Below are 17,493 nucleotides of genomic sequence, written 5' to 3' on the forward strand. Positions count from 1 at the left end.
AACAATCTAATTACAATATCAAGTCAAGTCAAGTTTATTATTTCGACCATAAGCTGCTGGTACAGTACACAGTAAAAACGAAACTATGTTCCTTGAGGAACCTGGTGCTACATGAAACAACACAAAACTACACTAGACTACCCTTCCTTACTCACTCTTCCTTCAGTTCCACACATTTTAATTCCACATCCCATTCCCATTCTGACATGTCTATCCACGGCCTCCTCTACTGTAAAGATGAAGCCACACTCAGGTTGGAGGAACAACACCTTATATTCCGTCTGGGTAGCCTCCAACCTGATGGCATGAACATCGACTTCTCTAACTTCCGCTAATGCCCCACTTCCCCCTCGTACCCCATCTGTTACTTATTTTTATACACACATTCTTTCTCTCACTCTCCTTTTTCTCCCTCTGTCCCTCTGAATATACCCCTTGCCCATCCTTTGGGTCCCCCCCCCCCTTGTCTTTCTTCCTGGACCTCCTGTCCCATGATCCTCTCGTATCCCTTTTGCCTATCACCTGTCCAGCTTTTGGCTCCATCCCTCCCCCTCCTGTCTTCTCCTATCATTTTGGATCTCCCCCTCCCCCTCCAACTTTCAAATCCCTTACTCACTCTTCCTTCAGTTAGTCCTGACGAAGGGTCTCGGCCTGAAACGTCGACTGCACCTCTTCCTAGAGATGCTGCCTGGCCTGCTGCGTTCACCAGCAACTTTGTGTGTTGCTAGACTATGTGAGACAGCACAAGGCTACACTAGACTACGTGAAACGACATAAAAACTGCACTAGACTACAGACCTGCACAGGACTACAGAAAGTGCACAAAACAGTGCAGGGCAGTACAATAATTAATAAACAAGACAATAGGCACAGTAGAGGACGTAATTACAATATAATAGTAAATGATGTAGATGTCAGTCTAGACTCTGAGTATTGAGGAGTCTGATGGCTTGGGGGAAGAAACTGTTGCACAGTCTGGTCATGAGAGCCCGAATGCTTCGGTACCTTTTGCCAAATGGCAGGAGGGAGAAAAGTTTGTGTGAAGGGTGCGTGGGGTCCTTCACAATACTGTTTGCTTTACGGATGCAGCGTGTGGTGTAAATGCCTGTAATAGCAGGAAGAGAGACCCCGATCTTCTCAGCTGACCTCACTATCCACTGCAAGGTCTTGGGATCTGAGATGGTGCAATTCCCGAGCTGGGCAGTGATACAGCTGCTCATTATGCTCTTGATACATCCTCTGTAGAATGTGTGAGGATGGTGGGGTGGGAGATGAACTTTTCTCAGCCTTCGCAGAAAGTGGAGACGCTGCTGGGCTTTCTTTGCTATGGAGCTGGTGTTGAGGGAGCAGGTGAGATTATCCTCCGGGTGAACACCAAGAAATTTGGTGCTCTTAATGATCTCAATGGAGGGGCCGTCAGTGTTCAGCGGAGAGTGGTTGCTCCATGCTCTCCTGAAGTCAACAACCATCTCTTTTGTTCACATTCAGAGACAGGTTGTTGGCTCTGCACCAGTCTGTTAGCCGCTGCACCTCCTCTCTGTATGCTGACTCATCGTTCTTGCTGATGAGACCCACCATGGTCGTGTCATCGGCGAACTTGATGATGTGATTTGAACTGTGTATTTCTACACAGTCATAGGTCAGCAGAGTGAACAGCAGTGGACTGAGCACACAGCCCTGGGGGGGGCCCCCATGCTCAGTGTGATGGTGTTGGAGATGCTGCTCCCGATCCGGACTGACTTGAGGTCTCCCAGTCAGGAAGTCTAGGATCCAGTTGCAGAGGGAGGTGTTCAGGCCCAGCAGTTTCAGCTTTGCAATCAGGTGCTAAGGAATGATTGTGTTGAATGCTGAACTGAATATTACTCAAATATTACTTAAATATTAAAAATACTACAATTTTAATCCTGTTCGACACTTTAAGTGACACTGAGTAATAGAGCCGACCACAGCTTTATTCTCTGCTACCAGGCCTCTTTGCAGTGTTCACCCCCAGTGATGGCTGCCGCAGCCGTACCTGCATTCTCAAGAGTTTGGTTTGCTGAATCCCCCAGGAGATTGTAAAAGTGTCAGATTGTTTAGTTGGTTCAAAAGTACATCCTTAAAATGGAAATAACACGCTGCAGACTAGCGATTGCTTTTCAGAAAGAGCAGTATCCAGTATTTTGTGAGCTGTCTGCAAAACATTGCTGCTGGTTGCTGACACCATTTTGCTACAGGTTCATTTTGCCTGTCGTAAAATGCTACCTGATATAAACCTGTCTCCGAGGCCAATGCCAAACTGGCTTTCAAGGGGGTGAACCTTTGCTAGGTGACAGGCCTCAATGGAGTACCTAAGAGGCTCTGAAAACCTGTGCCAATCAACTGGTGGGTGTGTTCAAAGATATTTTCAATCTCTAATTTCTACAGTCAGAAGTTTGTACCTGTTTGAAAAATTCAGTAATCATACCTTGCCCAAGAAGAGCAGAGTGAGCCGCCTTAATGAGTATCATCTAGTGACACTCACATCTATGGTGAAGAAATGCTTTGAGAGGTTGATTATGGTTAAAATTAATTCCTGTCTCAGCAAGGACGTGGACCTACTGCAATTAGACTATCGTCACAATATTTCTACAGCGGATGTGATCTCATCAGCTCTTCACGTGGCCTTTGGTCACCTGGACAATACTAATACCTGTGTCAAGATGCTGTTTATTGACTACAGCTCAGCATTTAACAGTCTTTTCTACAATTCTGATTGATAAGCTCCAAAACTTGGCCTCTGTACCTCCCTCTGCAATGGATTTTCAACTTCCTTACCAGAAGACAACAGCTTATGCCGATCAGAAATAATATCCCCCCCTCACTGACAATCAAAACTGACACATTTCAGACAACACACATCAAAGTTGCTGGTGAACGCAGCAGGCCAGGCAGCATCTCCAGGAAGAGGTACAGTCGACGTTTCGGGCCGAGACCCTTCGTCAGGGCTAAATGAAGGAAGAGCTAGTAAGAGATTTGAGAGGGGGAGGGGGAGATCCAAAATGATAGGAGAAGACAGGAGGGGGATGGATGGAGCCAAGAGCTGGACAGGTGATTGGCAAAAGGGATATGAGAGGATCATGGGACAGGAGACCCAGGGAGAAGGAAAAGGGGGAGGGGGAAAAACCCAGAGGATGGGCAAGGGGTATAGTCAGAGGGACATTTCAGACATGTGTGCTTAGCCCACTGTTTTGCTCTCTCTGCACCCATGATTGTGTGGCTTGGAACAGCTCAAATGCCATCTATAAATTTTCTGACAATGCAGCCCTTGTTGGCAGAAACTCAGATGGCGATGAGAGGGGATATAGGAGTGAGATATACCAACTAGTTGAATGGTGTCATAGCAACAACTTTGTACTCAACCTCAGTAAGACCAAAGAACTGATTGCAGACTTGAAGAAAGGGTAAGATGAGGAAACACACACCTGTCCTCATAGAGGGATCAGAAGTGGGAAGAATGAGCAATTTCAAGTTCTTGGGTATCAAAATCTCTGAGGATCTATCCTGGGCCCAATGTATCGATGCAGCTACAAAGAAGGCAAGACAGAGGCCATAATTCATTAGGAGTTTGAGCAGCAAAGACACAAATTTTTACAGTGTACCATGGAGAGCATTCTAACTGGCTGCATAACTGTCTGCTATCGTGTGGGGTCACTACAGAGGATCAAAATAAGCTACAGAGAGATGTAAACTCAGGCAGCTTCCATCATGAGCTCTACCCTCCATAGTATATGGGACATCTCCAAGAAGTGATGCTCAGAAAGGTGGTATCCATCATTAAGGACCCCCATCACCCCGGACGTGCCCTTTTCTTATTACTACTATCAGGGAGAGTGTACAAGAGCCTGAAGGCACACTCTCAATGATTCAGGAACAGCTTCTTCCCCTCTGCATCCTATTTCAGAATGGACTTTGAACCCATGAACACTACCTCACTACTTTGTAAATTTTTAGTTTTGCACTACTTATTTAACTATTAAAAAATACACACACACTTACTGTAATTAACATTTATGTTTCTCTATTATTATGTATGCATTGTACTGCTGCCACAAAGGCAACACATTTCATGACATATGCTAGTGATATTAAACCTTATTCTAATTCTCAAAAGTCAAAACCCTTGCTGCATTCACTGAAGTGCTTCTAGGATGTTAAAAGTGATCCAATTTTTTTAGGGTCTCCTTGTCAGCCTTTATATATGGTGCTCGTGGATGTTTGTAAAAGGCTTGTTCTCCTATGGGCTTCAAATTACTTATTTGTAATTTCAAGCAATGTCTATGAACTGCAGGTCCACAACACTAAGTAATGTTGATGTGGCCTTGCTTCTTAGATGCAGATCATGGACATTAACGGTATCTGATATTTCTTCCCCCTGTGGCTACACTCCATTCTACAAAAGCTTTTTTTTTCTGTTGGTGAGATGCAGCATTGTGGTAAGAAAAATTAAAAAGATTAGAGTAATGACAGTTGTTCTTAACTCTAGTCTTGTGGATCCATTAATTAATGTCTTGAATGTCATTGTGTTTCAGGCACTGAATGGAGATGAATTTATGAAGGCATCCTTAACTGAGAAAAAATCCCTGATGGTAGTCCCTCCCTGGTAGTAGAATACTGGAGTCATTGGCTCCAGACTCAGACCCACAGACATTGGGCCTCCAACATGTCATTCATAAATACTGTCAATGTATTGAAGCTGATGAAGCATATACTAAGTGTTAATGAGTATTTAATAGATTCATATAGGTTAGCATAGCTAATTCGGGTTTTCTGCCAATGATGATCAACAATTTGCTGCTTGCACAATAGGTAATTATGTTGCCTCTTTTCCTAGTTCTGGGTTTGTGTTATTAGAGTCCGGAACAGCAGAGAGCTGTAGATCAACTTTTCAAATCAAGGAATTGAAAATTATCATGCTTTTATTAATGAGTTACTAATTGGTTTCAGTCAACTACAAATAATATTTCAGTCTGCCTTGATGCTTAAATATTAGTTTTCCATCTGGTAAAATCCTTTCCAGTTCCTGACCTAAATTAATAAGCTACAGTGCATGATCAAACTTTGTTTAAGTTTTGATGTTAATGGCTTTACTTTTTGATTTTTTTTTAGGCGCTAGATGTGGATCGTGGAGTATTACAAAAGATGAAGAAATCTGTTAAAGCTATTTACACATCTGGACTAGGTGAGAACTGCTTTAATACTTGGATGCAGTGAAGGAGTAAGGCATGGGTATCCTTTTGGTTTGATCTGCATGTGCTCAGAATGTATGTACTCCTGTGTTCCCAAACCAAAATAACACATTTGACTCAGAGGAGCTTTTGGATAAACTGCAAAAAAAAAACCCATGGATTTTGCAATAAAAATAACATGATTGGTGTTGTACCCAATATTAAAGAATGAATTCGATAACATCTTTTGATTGTATGTATGCAATTAAATGTAGATCTAAGGATGATGATATTCAAATTCCTCTGCTGTACTGTGTATGCTATGGCAATGCAGAACGTGTATTGCCTGTATAGGCTAATGCTTCTGATTTGTTTGGTGGACTAAAAACGTCCATCAAAACACACCAGAAACATTAGGGCCTATACCTACATGAAGAAGTCATATTTTAATTGCAAAACAATGCTTCTGGCATTAGAAATTAATCTTTTAATCTATAGTCTTTTTTTTCTCTTGTGTGCGTTTGTGTTATATTTTCTCCCTGTATTTCACTTCATGCTTTTGCACTGACTTGTCTATTTAAATGTGCTTTTTGGTTAAGATTATATGGAATTCAGTGGGTTTTCCTGTTTACACAAGTCACATTTCCTGTAAAGGACATTACTCTGTTTTCGATTTCCAATTAATGCATATTTCCAGGAGAAAAAGATGTTGAAAGCTGTAGCAGAAGAAATAGTTGGCCTATTTGTTTTACAGGGCCTTAAAAAAAAATCAGGCCAAGATTTCAAAGAGTGTTGATCCTTTGGAACTGAATTTTGGATACACGATGTTATTGACATCCTATCCTTTACAAATAGTGGAAGTTGGCCACTGAAAGTAAAACTCTAAATCCAAAAGGAAAATACTACAGACACTGGAAATGTGAAATGAAAGCAGAGAAAATACTGGAAGTGGTCAATGGCAGGCACAATCTCAATGGCTCTTCACATGGCCTTACACCACTTGGACAATACAAAGACCTATGTCAGGATGCTGTTCATCGACTATAGCTCAGCATTTAACACCATCACAGACATTCCACCCTGCAAAAACTCATTTCAGGGAGGTAGCCCCCCCCCGCCCCCGCAACACCATATTGCAACCCCCCCCCCCGCCCATTGACCTCCAAGGGTGTATGTAATACTTTGTTTAGTGATTTTGTCTAATCTGTAAACCAAGTTGGGTATATGCAGCAAATATGACATTAAAATATGTGCTTATATTATCATGTTTATTCTATTACAACTTTAAGCAAGTCTACAGGGAGCTTGGCCTCATCATGTAGGACATCAATAGCGTAGCTCCTTAGCAGCTAACCAGCTAGTTTAAATAATGTTAGTTATGCTGTAATGACACCTGTTAAACTCACCTCAACATGTCTTTTACATTTTAACCCACCATGGACAATAGAAAAGTCACTGTTGCAAACAGTGCAGCGAGCAACACTCATTATTTTTGAGGTCGACTGTGAAGCCTGCCCACAGAGAAAACTGATAGGTCTACTTAGCAGGGGTCCCCAACATTTTTTGCACCGCAGACTGGTTTAATATTGACAATGTTCTTGCAGACCGGCCGATGGGGGGTGGGGGGGTTGTTAATCACGACCGGAATATAGGTGATAAGTCAATAGCATCATAACATTTTAAGTAACGTTTGGATATTAAACACACAGGGCATATTTTCCCCGTATGAACATATAAAATCATTGCAACACACCAATATCGCTGAATCACTGCGAGCCCTGGGCTTGTTTTCCTGCAACAAGACGGTCCCATCGAGGGGTGAGGGGAGACAGTGATACTCGAAGGGGGTTCCTTATGTCCAGTCTATTCCGCAATTTAGTTTTCATTGCATTCATTGCAGAAAACTCTGCTTCGCAGCGATATGATGTTGGAAATGGAAGCAACGTTTTTAGTGCTTTCGTGGCTATCTCAGGATATTTAGCCTTGACTTTGATCCAGAATGTCGGCAGAGATGTTATGTCAAACATACTTTTCAGCCAGCCGTCATTTACAAGCTTGAGGAGTTGATCTCCTTCCCGCGCTGACATGGATGACGCGCGGGTAATGACCTCGCGTGCGTTCAAGTTCAACAGTGCGCAACAGGGAATGAGGAAAGGTGCAAATGACTCATATCGTTTCATATCGCCAAACCATATTGTTTCCTCGTGGCCCGGTAGTTGGAGACCACTCTTAGCACGAAGGGAGACCAATCAGGATGCTCGCTCTCCCTCTCCCTCTCAAAAAAATCTATTTCCGGGATATTGTATATAATTTCCGGGCGTCAGGGAGCCACTATCGATATGCGGGAGACTCCCGGATCTTCCGGGAGAGGTGGGATGTCTACCATCATTCCTACAATCCTGATTGAGAAGTGACAGAACCTGGTCCTTTGTACCTCCCTCTGTAATTAAATCCTCTATTTCCTAACCGGAAGACCACAGTCTGTATGGATTGGTGATAATATCTCCTCCTTGCTGACAATCAACACTGGTGCACCTCAGGGGTGTGTGCTTAGCTCACTGCTCCACCCTCTCTATACCCATGACTGTGTGGCAAGACGTAGCTATCTATGAATTTGCTGATGATACAGCCATTGTTGGTAGAAACTCAGATGGAGACGAGAGGCGTAGAGGAGCGAAATACAGCAACTAGTGCAGTGGTGTCACAGCAAGAACCTTGCACTCAATGCCAGTAAGACTAAAGAGCTAATCGTGGACTTCAGGAAGGTTAAGACGAAGGAGGGATCAGAAGTGGAAAGAGTGAGCAGTTTCAAGTTCCTGGGTGTCAAGACCTTTGAGGCCCTCACCTGGTCCCAATATATCGATGGAGCTATAAAGAAGGCAAGGCAGCGATTATACTTTATTAGGAGTTTGAAGAGATTTGACATGTCAACAAAAACGCTCAAAAACTTCGAGAGGTGTACCGTGGAGAGCATTCTGACAGGCTGCATCGTTGTCTGGTATGGGGGGGTGGGAGGCTACTGCACAGGACCAAAAGAAGTTGCAGAGGACGTAAATTTAGTCAGCTCCATCTTGGGTACTAGCCTGCAAAGTGCTCAGGACATCTTCAAGGAGTGGTGTCTCAGAAAGGCAGTGTCAATTATTAAGGACCCCTGGCATCCAGGGCATGCCCTTTTCTCATTGTTATCATCAGGTAGGAGGTGCAGAAGCCTGAAGGCACACACTCAGCAATTCAGGAACAGCTTCTTCCCCTCTGCCATCTGATTCCTGAATGGACATTGAACTCGTGAACTCTACCTCACTTTTTTAAAAGATATTATTTCTGCTTTTGCACGATTTTTTAATCTAGTCAATATACATATACTGTTATTTATTTATTTATTTTCTTCTAAGTTATGTATTGAATTAAACTGCTGCTACTAAGTTAACAAATTTCACGACACATGCCGGTGATAATAAACCTCATTCTGATTCTGGTCACCAGGTCAGTGAAGAAAAATGCAATTTATGTTTCATGTTACTGATCTTTGGGCAGCAGAGTTGCGTAATGCTTTACAGTGCTAACGATCTAAGTTCAATTCCCACTGCTGTTTCAAAGTAGTTTGTATATTCTCCGTGACCATGTAGGTTACCTCTGGGGGTGCTCTTGTTTGGAATGTGGCAAGAAAGATATATGGGTTAGTAAGTGTGGGCTTGCTATGTTGATGCCAGAAACATGGCAACACTTGCAGGCTGCCCAGCACATCCTCGGACTCCGTTAGTCATAGAAGCAAATGACACCACATTTCACTGTATATTTCAATGTACATGTAACAAGAAAAGCTATCTTTAATCTTCATAACCTTTATCTTTCATCAGAAGTGGTGGAAGATAAAAATAGGTTTTTAATCACACAGAGAGTGGAGAAGGGTGGGGAGGACAAAAGGGAAGCTTGTGCTGGATGGAGACCAAGAAGGAGTGAATGATAGTTGGTGGTGGTTACAGAAGTTTAATGGGTAGCATAAGGCATGTCGAGGCACGGTGTAAGTAGGAGGAGGCAAATTACTTTTTAAATGCCAGAAAAGAAGAAGAAACCTGCATTTGGAAATGGGTGATTGAGATTGTTGAATTCAAGGTTGCAGTGTGCTAACCCAAGATGTGGTGCTGATCCTGTTAAAATTGTATTGGAATTTAAAGACTGAAAGTTCAGATTGGGAGTGGATTAAAGAATTTAAACTATCACTTGAATGGAAGCTGAGTGTTCCGTACAGTGGCATGCAGAAGTTTGGGCACCCCGGTCAAAATTTCTGTCACTGTGAATAGCTAAGCGAGTAAAAGATGACCTGATTTCCAAAAGGCATAAAGTTAAAGATGACACATTTCTTTAATATTTTAAGCAAGATTACTTTTTTATTTCCATCTCTTACAGTTTCAAACTAACAAAAAAGGAAAAGGGCCCGAAGCAAAAGTTTGGGCACCCTGCATTGCAGTACTTAGTAACACCCCCTTTGGAAAGTATCACAGCTTGTAAATGCTTTCTATAGCCAGCTAAGTGTCTTTCAATTCTTGTTTGGGGGATTTTCGCCCATCCTTCCTTGCAAATGCCTTCTAGTTCTGTGAGATTCTTGGGCCATCTTTCATGCACTGCTCTTTTGAGGTCTATCCACAGATTTTCGATGATGTTTAGATCGGGGGACTGTGAGGGCCATGGTAAAACCTTCAGTTTGCGCCTCTTGAGGTAGTCCATTGTGGATTTTGAGGTGTGTTTAGGATCATTATTCTGTTGTAGAAGCCATCCTCTTTTCATCTTCGGCTTTTTTACAGACGATGTGATGTTTGCTGGTATTTAATTGAATTCATTCTTCCCTCTACCAGTGAACTGTTCCCTGGGCCACTGGCTGCAATGCAAGCCCAAAGCATGATCGATCCATCCCCATGCTTTCTTTTCATGAAATTCTGCACCCTTTTTTCTCCAAAAAATTCATGAATTTCTCATTACAAAATTCAGCATCAGAAGTTTGCAAAGGAACATCTAAACAAGCCTGATGCATTTTGGAAACAAGTCCTGTAGACTGATGAAGCTAAAATAGAACTTTTTGGCCGTAATGAACAAAGGTATGTTTGGAGAAAAAAGGGTGCTGAATTTCATGAAAAGAACGCCTCTCCAACTGTTAAGCATGGGGGTGGTTCGATCTTGCTTTGGGCTTGTGTTGCAGCCAGTGGCACGGGGAACATTTACTGGTAGAGGGAAGAAAGAATTCAATTGAATACCAGCAAATTCTGGAAGCAGACATCATACCATCTGTAAAAAAAAAAAAGCCAAAGATTAAAAGAGGATGGCTTCTACAACAGGATAATGAACCTAAACGCAACTCAAAATCCACAATGGACTACCTCAAGAGGTGCAAGCTGAAGGTTTTGCCATGGTCCTCATAGTCCCCTGACCTAAACATCATCGAAAATCTGTGGATAGACCTCAAAAGAGCAGTGCATGCAGGACGGCCCAAGAATCTCACAGAACTAGAAGCCTTTTGCAAGGAAGAATGGGAGAAAATCCCCCCAGCAAGAATTGAAAGACCCTTAGCTGGCTACAGAAAGCATTTACAAGCTGTGATATTTGCCAAAGAGGGTGTTACTAAGTACTGACCATGCAGGGTGCCCAAACTTTTGCTTCGGGCCCTTTTCCTGTTTTGTTATTTTGAAAATGTAAAAGATGGAAATAAAAAAGTAATCTTGCTTAAAATATTAAAGAAATGTGTCATCTTTAACCTTTATGACTTTTGGAAATCAGGTCATCTTTTACTCGCTTAGCTATTCGCAGTAACAGAAATTTTGACCAGGGGTGCCCAAACTTTTGCATGGCTCTCTGTATGTGTACTGCATAGAAGTGTTCAGCAAAATATTTACCCAAACTGTATCTGCTTTCCTTATGATAAAGGAAACAGTATTAGATGCAGTTTACTAGCTCAGAAGAATTGCAAGTAAATTAATGATTCATTTGGGACAGGTTTTGGAAGCTTGAATGATCAAAACATTTGTTGCAGAATTTCTGAAGAATTTGAATCAGTAGTGCTGCTGTTTTTGGTTATCTCATTGCAATCAGTTATTAGTAAACACATCTGTTCATATTTGGTTTGGGAATTTTGTCTGGTGGATGTTAAAATACAATTGTATTGCTTGTGTAAATTCTCAGCATGGTTTCTCATTCACTTGTACTCATCTCTCCTGAATGGCCAATCTTTTATTTTGTGACTGTGACTCCTAGTTCTAGACATTGCAGCCAAGTAAGATGTTAAGTTGGGATCTATGCTGTCAAGCTCTCTAAGAATGTTGTATGTTTCAATGCAATTTATTTCATTTTACTAAGCTCCAGTATAAGCCAGTTTAGTTGTTTACTCCTATGAGCAACATACAATCCAAGAAATAAATTTGGTGAACGTTTGATGCATGCCCTTTAATTCAAGGGCATCCTTCCCTGAGTGTGTTACCAGATCTGTTCACAATATTCCAGATATTGTCACTCCTGGGCCCTATGTAATTGGAGTAAGAGGTTTTTTTGTACTTTTATCCTCGTGCAATACATAGCCAATTAGTTCCTATTGCTGCAATTGCAGGGATTTATGCACAAGGACACCCAAATCACTGAAAGCCAAGCTTTTTCAATCTCTCATCTTTTTAAAAAAAAACGCCTTTCTAATTTTTCTACCAATGGATGACACTGTTTCTCCACGGTATACTTAACTTACCATATTCATGGTTATTCACTTAATTAATCTTTATTCCCTTGAAGTGTTTCTACATCATCCTTGTAGTCCACAATTCCACTTAGCATTATACTATCAACAAGTTTGGAAGATGGAATACTTCGAATATAAATAGTGAACAGGATGGCCACTAGAACCTAATCTGGTGGTACATCACACATCAGTCTCCCAGTTCTTTAACCATGCCACCATAAATTTGTTCAAGTATTCTACCAAAACGTATGTTGTCTCCCAATTTTGTGAAATTACTTTTGTGACAGCTTTTTAAAGATCTTCTGAAAATCCAAAATGCAGCAACTCTTTTGCACATATACATTTTACAAGTTACAGCCTGAAAAAACTCAAATAGAATTTTCTTATATGCCATATTACCATTAGTGTTTGTGAGTAGGAGAATGGAGAGAGAAAATGTGAATGCTAGTAATGCTTTATTTGTCCTATCCAAAATTGATACTGATTGGTTGTTGGCGACTAGTGGTATTCCACAGGGGAAGGTATTTTTTTTTCTTAAGACCATAAGACGTAGGAGCAGAGTTAGTCCATTCAACCCATCAGGTCTGCTCCATCATTCCATCATGGCTGATTCCAGATCTCCCTCAACCCCACACACCTTCCTTCTCGCCATATCCTTTGAAGCCCTGACCAATTAGGAAATGATTGACTTCCGCCTTAAATATATGCATGGACTTTGCATCCACCGCAGTCTGTGGCAGAGCGTTCCACAGATCCACCATTCTTTGGCTAAAAGGTCGCCCCTCAATTTTGAGGCTGTGGCCTCTAGTTCTGGATACCCCCACCATAGGAAGCATCTTCTCTACATCCACCTTATCTGGTCCTTTCAACATTCGGTAGGTTTCAATGCAATCCCCACATATTCTTTTAAATTCCATTGAGTATTGGCCCAAAGCTGCTATAATCTCCTCACATGTTAGCCCCTTCATTTCCAGTATCATCCTCGTGGGCCTCCTCTGGATTCTCTCCAAAGACAATACATCTTTTGTGAGATAAGGGGTCCAAAAATGTTGACAGTGCTCCAAGTACTACCTCACAAGTGTCTTATAAAGCGTCAGTATTATCCCCTTGTTTTTATATTCTATTCCCCTTGAAATAAATGCCAATATTGCATTTGCCTCCTTTCAGACAGACTCAACCTGGGAAGTAACCTTCTGGGAGTCTTGCATGAGGACGCCTAAGTCCCTTTGTTCCTCTGATGTTTGAATTTTCTCCCCATTTAGATAATGGTCTGCACTATTGTTCCTTTTACCAAACTGAATTATCATACATTTCCCAACACTGTATTCCATCTGCCACTTTTTTGCCTATTTTTTTCAATTTGTCTAAGTCCTGCTGCAATCGCATTGCTTCCTCAGCACTACGTACCCCTCCACCTAACTTTGTATCATCTGCAGATTTTACCACAAAGCCATCATTTCCACCATCTAAATCATTATCAAACAATGTGAAAAGTAGCAGTCCCAATACTGACCCCTGAGGAACACCACTAGTCACTGGCAGCCAACCACAAAAGGCCCCCTTTATTCCCACTCACTGCCTCCTGCCTGTCAGCCATTCCTCTGTCCAAGCCCATTCCTTTAACATCATAGTAATTTATTTAGTTAAGCAGCCTCTTGTGTGGGACCATATCAAGTGCCTTCTGAAAGACTAAGTAAATGACATCCACTACCTCTCCTTTGTCCACCCTGCCTGTTACTTCCTTGAAGAATTTTAACAGATTTGTCAGGCAAGATTTCCCTTTACAGAAACCATGCTGACTTTGACTTATTATATAGACTCCAAGTACCCCGAAACCTCGTCCTTAATAATGGACTCCTGCCTTCCTCCTTTCTTAAAGAGTGGAGTGGCATTTGCAATCTTCCAGTCCTCCGGGGCCATGCCAGAATCAAGTGATTCTTGTAAGATCATGACCAATGCATCCGTTATCTCTTCAGCAAACTCTCTCAGGACTCTGGGATGTAGTTCAGACTTATCCACTTTAAGACCTTTCAGTTTGCCTAGCATTTTTTCCTTTGTAATAGTAATGGCACTCACTCCTGCTCCCTGACATTCACGGACCTCAGGCATACAGCTGGTGTCTTCCATAGTAAAGACTGAAGCAGTGAAGTATTTATTAAGTTCATCTGCCATTTCTTTGTTCCCTCATTACTACCTCATGAGTATCATTTTGCAGGATATGAGGACTTGAGAGTCCTTGTGCAGGATTCCCAAAAGGTTAACTTTCAGGTTGAATCAGTGGTAAGGAAGGCAAATATAATATTAACATTCTTTTCAAGAGGACTAGAATGTAAGGATGTAATGCTGAGGCTGTATAAGGCGTTGGTCAGACTGCACTTGGAGTATTGTTGGACCCCTTGTCTAAAAAAAGAAGTGCTGCATTGGACAGGGTTCAGAGCAAGTTCACGAGAATGATTCTGGGGAATGAAAGTGTTAACATAAGCGGAGTGCTTGATGACTCTGGGCCTGTACTCACTGGAATTTAGAAGAATCGGGGGCGGGGGGGGAAATGTTGGAAAACCTAGATAGAGTGGTTACGAAGAGGATGTTTCCTTTGGTAAGGGAGTCTAGGACCAGAGGACACAGCCTCAAAATAGAGGAATGTTCATTTAGAACAGATGAGGAGGAATTTCTTTAGCCAGAGAATGGTGAATCCGTACTATTCATTGGTATGGATGGCTGTGGAGGCCAAATCGTTGAATAGATTTAAAGCTGAAGTTGATAGGTTCTTGATTAGTCAGGGCATCGAAGGTTACAGGGAGAAGTGGGGAGAACAGGGTTGAGAGGGGAAAAGGTATGGCTGAGCTGACTTGATGGGCCAATGCCCTAATTAGAACATAGAAATCTATAGCACATTATGAGCCCTTCGGCCCACAATGTTGTGCCAACCATGTAATCTACTCTAGAAACTCTAGAATTACCCTAGCGCATAGCCGTCTATTTTTCTAAGCTCCATGTACCTATCTAAGAGTCTCTGAAAAGACCACATTGTATCCGCATCCACCACCATCACTGGCAGTGCATTCCACACACCCATCACTCCCTGTGTGAAAAACTTACCCCTGACATCCCCTCTGTACCTGCTTCCAAGCACCTTAAAACTTTGCCCACTGGTGTTAGCCATTTCAGCCCTGGGAAAAAGCCTCTGGCTATCCACACGATCAATGCCTCTCATCATCATATATACCTCCTATCAGGTCACCTATCATCCAATCAGGAGAAAAGGCCAAGTTCACTCAACCTATTCTCATAAGGCATACTCTCCAATACAGGCAACATCCTTGTAAATCTCCTCTGCACTCTTTGTAGAGTATCCACATCCTTTCTATAGTGAGGTGACCAGAACTGAGCACAGTACTCCAAGTGGGGTCTGACCAAGGTCTTGTATAGCTGTAACATTACCTCATGGCTCTTGAACTCAGTCCCACAGTTGATGAATGCCAATGCACCATCCGCATTCTTAACAACACTGTTAACCTGCACAGCAGCTTTGAGTGTCCTATGGACAAGGACCCCTAGATCTTGCTGATTCTCCATACTACCAAGAGTCTTACAATTAATACTATATTTTGTCTTCAGATTTGACCTACCAAAATAAACCACTTCAACTTATCTGGGTTGAACTCCATCTGTCACTTCTCAGCCCAGTTCTGTATCCTATCGATGTCCTGCTGTAACCTTTGACAACCCTTCAGACTATCCACAACAGGCCCAAACCTTTGTGTCATCAGCAAACTTACTAACCCACCTTTCTACTTCTTTATCTAGGTCATGTATAAAAATCACAAAGAGGATTCTGCTCTTATGTCTTATGGTCTTATGATTCCTGTACTTGATTTTTTAGTCTAGGTACTTCTGACTATTGCTTTTATCTTAAAAAAAATTTTGAGTACCTCACTCTTGGTTCTATTTCAGGTTCTCCTTTTTTATATAAAAAAAAGTATTCTAGAATATTTAATACCTTTGCAAACGTGGGCACTTTTTATGTAGATCTGTTATGGATATTGGATTATACATCTTTAGTTTTGTCCTTGTACCATTTTTCCACAGACCTGTAGTTTTATGTCTGCATGTATCAGCATCAGGTTTATTATCACTGGTATGTGACATGAAATTTGTTAACTTAGCAGCAGCAGTTCAATGCAATATATAATATAGAAGAGAGAAAAAAAATAAAAATAATAAATCAATTACAGTATACAGATTAAAAACATGCAAAAAACTGGTACTGTATATTAAAAAAGTGAGGTAGTATCTAAGGGTTCAATGCCTATTTAGAAATCGGTTGGCAGAGGGGAAGAAGCTGTTCCTGAATCGCTGAGTGTGTGCCTTCAGGCTTCTGTACCTCCTACCTGATGGTAACAATGTGAAAAGGGCATGCCCTGGGTGCTGGAGGTCCTTAATAATGGACGCTGCCTTTCTGAGACACCACTCCCTGAAGATGTCTTGGGTACTTTGTAGGCTAGTATCCAAAATGAAGCTGACTAGATTTACAACCTTCTGCAGCTTCTTTCCGTTCTGTGCAGTAGACCACCATACCAGACAGTGATGCAGCCTGTCAGAATGCTCTCCATGGTACATCTATAGAAATTTTTGAGTGTATTTGTTGACCTACCAAATCTCTTCAAACTCCTAATGAAGTATAGCCACTGTCTTGCCTTCTTTATAACTACATCGGTATGTTGGGACCAGGTTAGATCTTGAGAGATTTTAACACCCAGGAACTTGATACTGCTCACTGTCTCCACTTCTGATCCCTCTATGAGGATTGGTATGTGTTCCTTCATCTTGCCCTTCCAGAAGTCCTCTTTCATCTTACTGACATCGAGTGCCAGGTTGTTGCTGAGGCACCACTTCACTAGTTGGCATATCTCACTCCTGTACACCCTCTTGTCACAACCTGAGATTCTACCAACAATGGTTGTATAATCTCTTCCTGATGTACTCTGGTTATCTTTGCCTATTTTGCTACACTGCACTTGATTTGACTCTTCTCTATACTTTTAATATTTCCCCTCAGCTGAAGCCACTCTACTACTATTTAGTTTAAGGCCTTATCTACAACTTATCAATTTGTTTGGGTGCCAAACCTACCCTCGTATAAGTGGAGTCTATCCCAACCGAACAGCTCCCTTTTTCCCAGTACTGTTGCCAATGTCCCATTTTAATCTTGAAACCATGCATTCAAATCTTTGAACTTACCAATTTCCAAACCATTATTGTAGTCAACCAGATATTCCTACCTTTTGTGTTTCTGCTTTTTAATTTCTACCCCAGTTACTCCTCTGCCATCAGCGGGACTTCTTTTTCTTTGTGCTATCTATATTGCAAAGAATATCATGGACGAAACGAATATCTAAGGAGGAACAGAGCAAACACAAAAAGAGAAATGTATGAGATCATAAGAAGGCAACGTAACTTCATTGGACATGTGATTAGGGAAGAGGAGTTAGAATGCACGGTAATTATGGGAAAGGTTGAAGGGAAGAAAGCAAGAGGAAGGCAAAGACAAATGATGATGGAGACAGCAGCCAGAGAACTGGAAATGAATAC

General features: G+C 41.8%; 1 protein-coding gene across 1 annotated transcript in view; it reads left to right on the forward strand.

Annotated features, from left to right (window-relative positions):
- Positions 1–17,493, forward strand: part of LOC140193965 (arf-GAP with SH3 domain, ANK repeat and PH domain-containing protein 2-like) — a 268,459-nt gene that overhangs the window by 59,699 nt on the left and 191,267 nt on the right. Inside the window, exon 2 of the mRNA XM_072251199.1 lies at positions 5,128–5,200. Coding sequence (XP_072107300.1) covers positions 5,128–5,200 — 73 coding nt within the window. The remainder of the gene's footprint in view (positions 1–5,127; positions 5,201–17,493) is intronic.

The sequence above is a fragment of the Mobula birostris genome, chromosome 2 (genome assembly GCF_030028105.1).
Source record: "Mobula birostris isolate sMobBir1 chromosome 2, sMobBir1.hap1, whole genome shotgun sequence".
NCBI classification, from domain to species: domain Eukaryota; kingdom Metazoa; phylum Chordata; class Chondrichthyes; order Myliobatiformes; family Myliobatidae; genus Mobula; species Mobula birostris.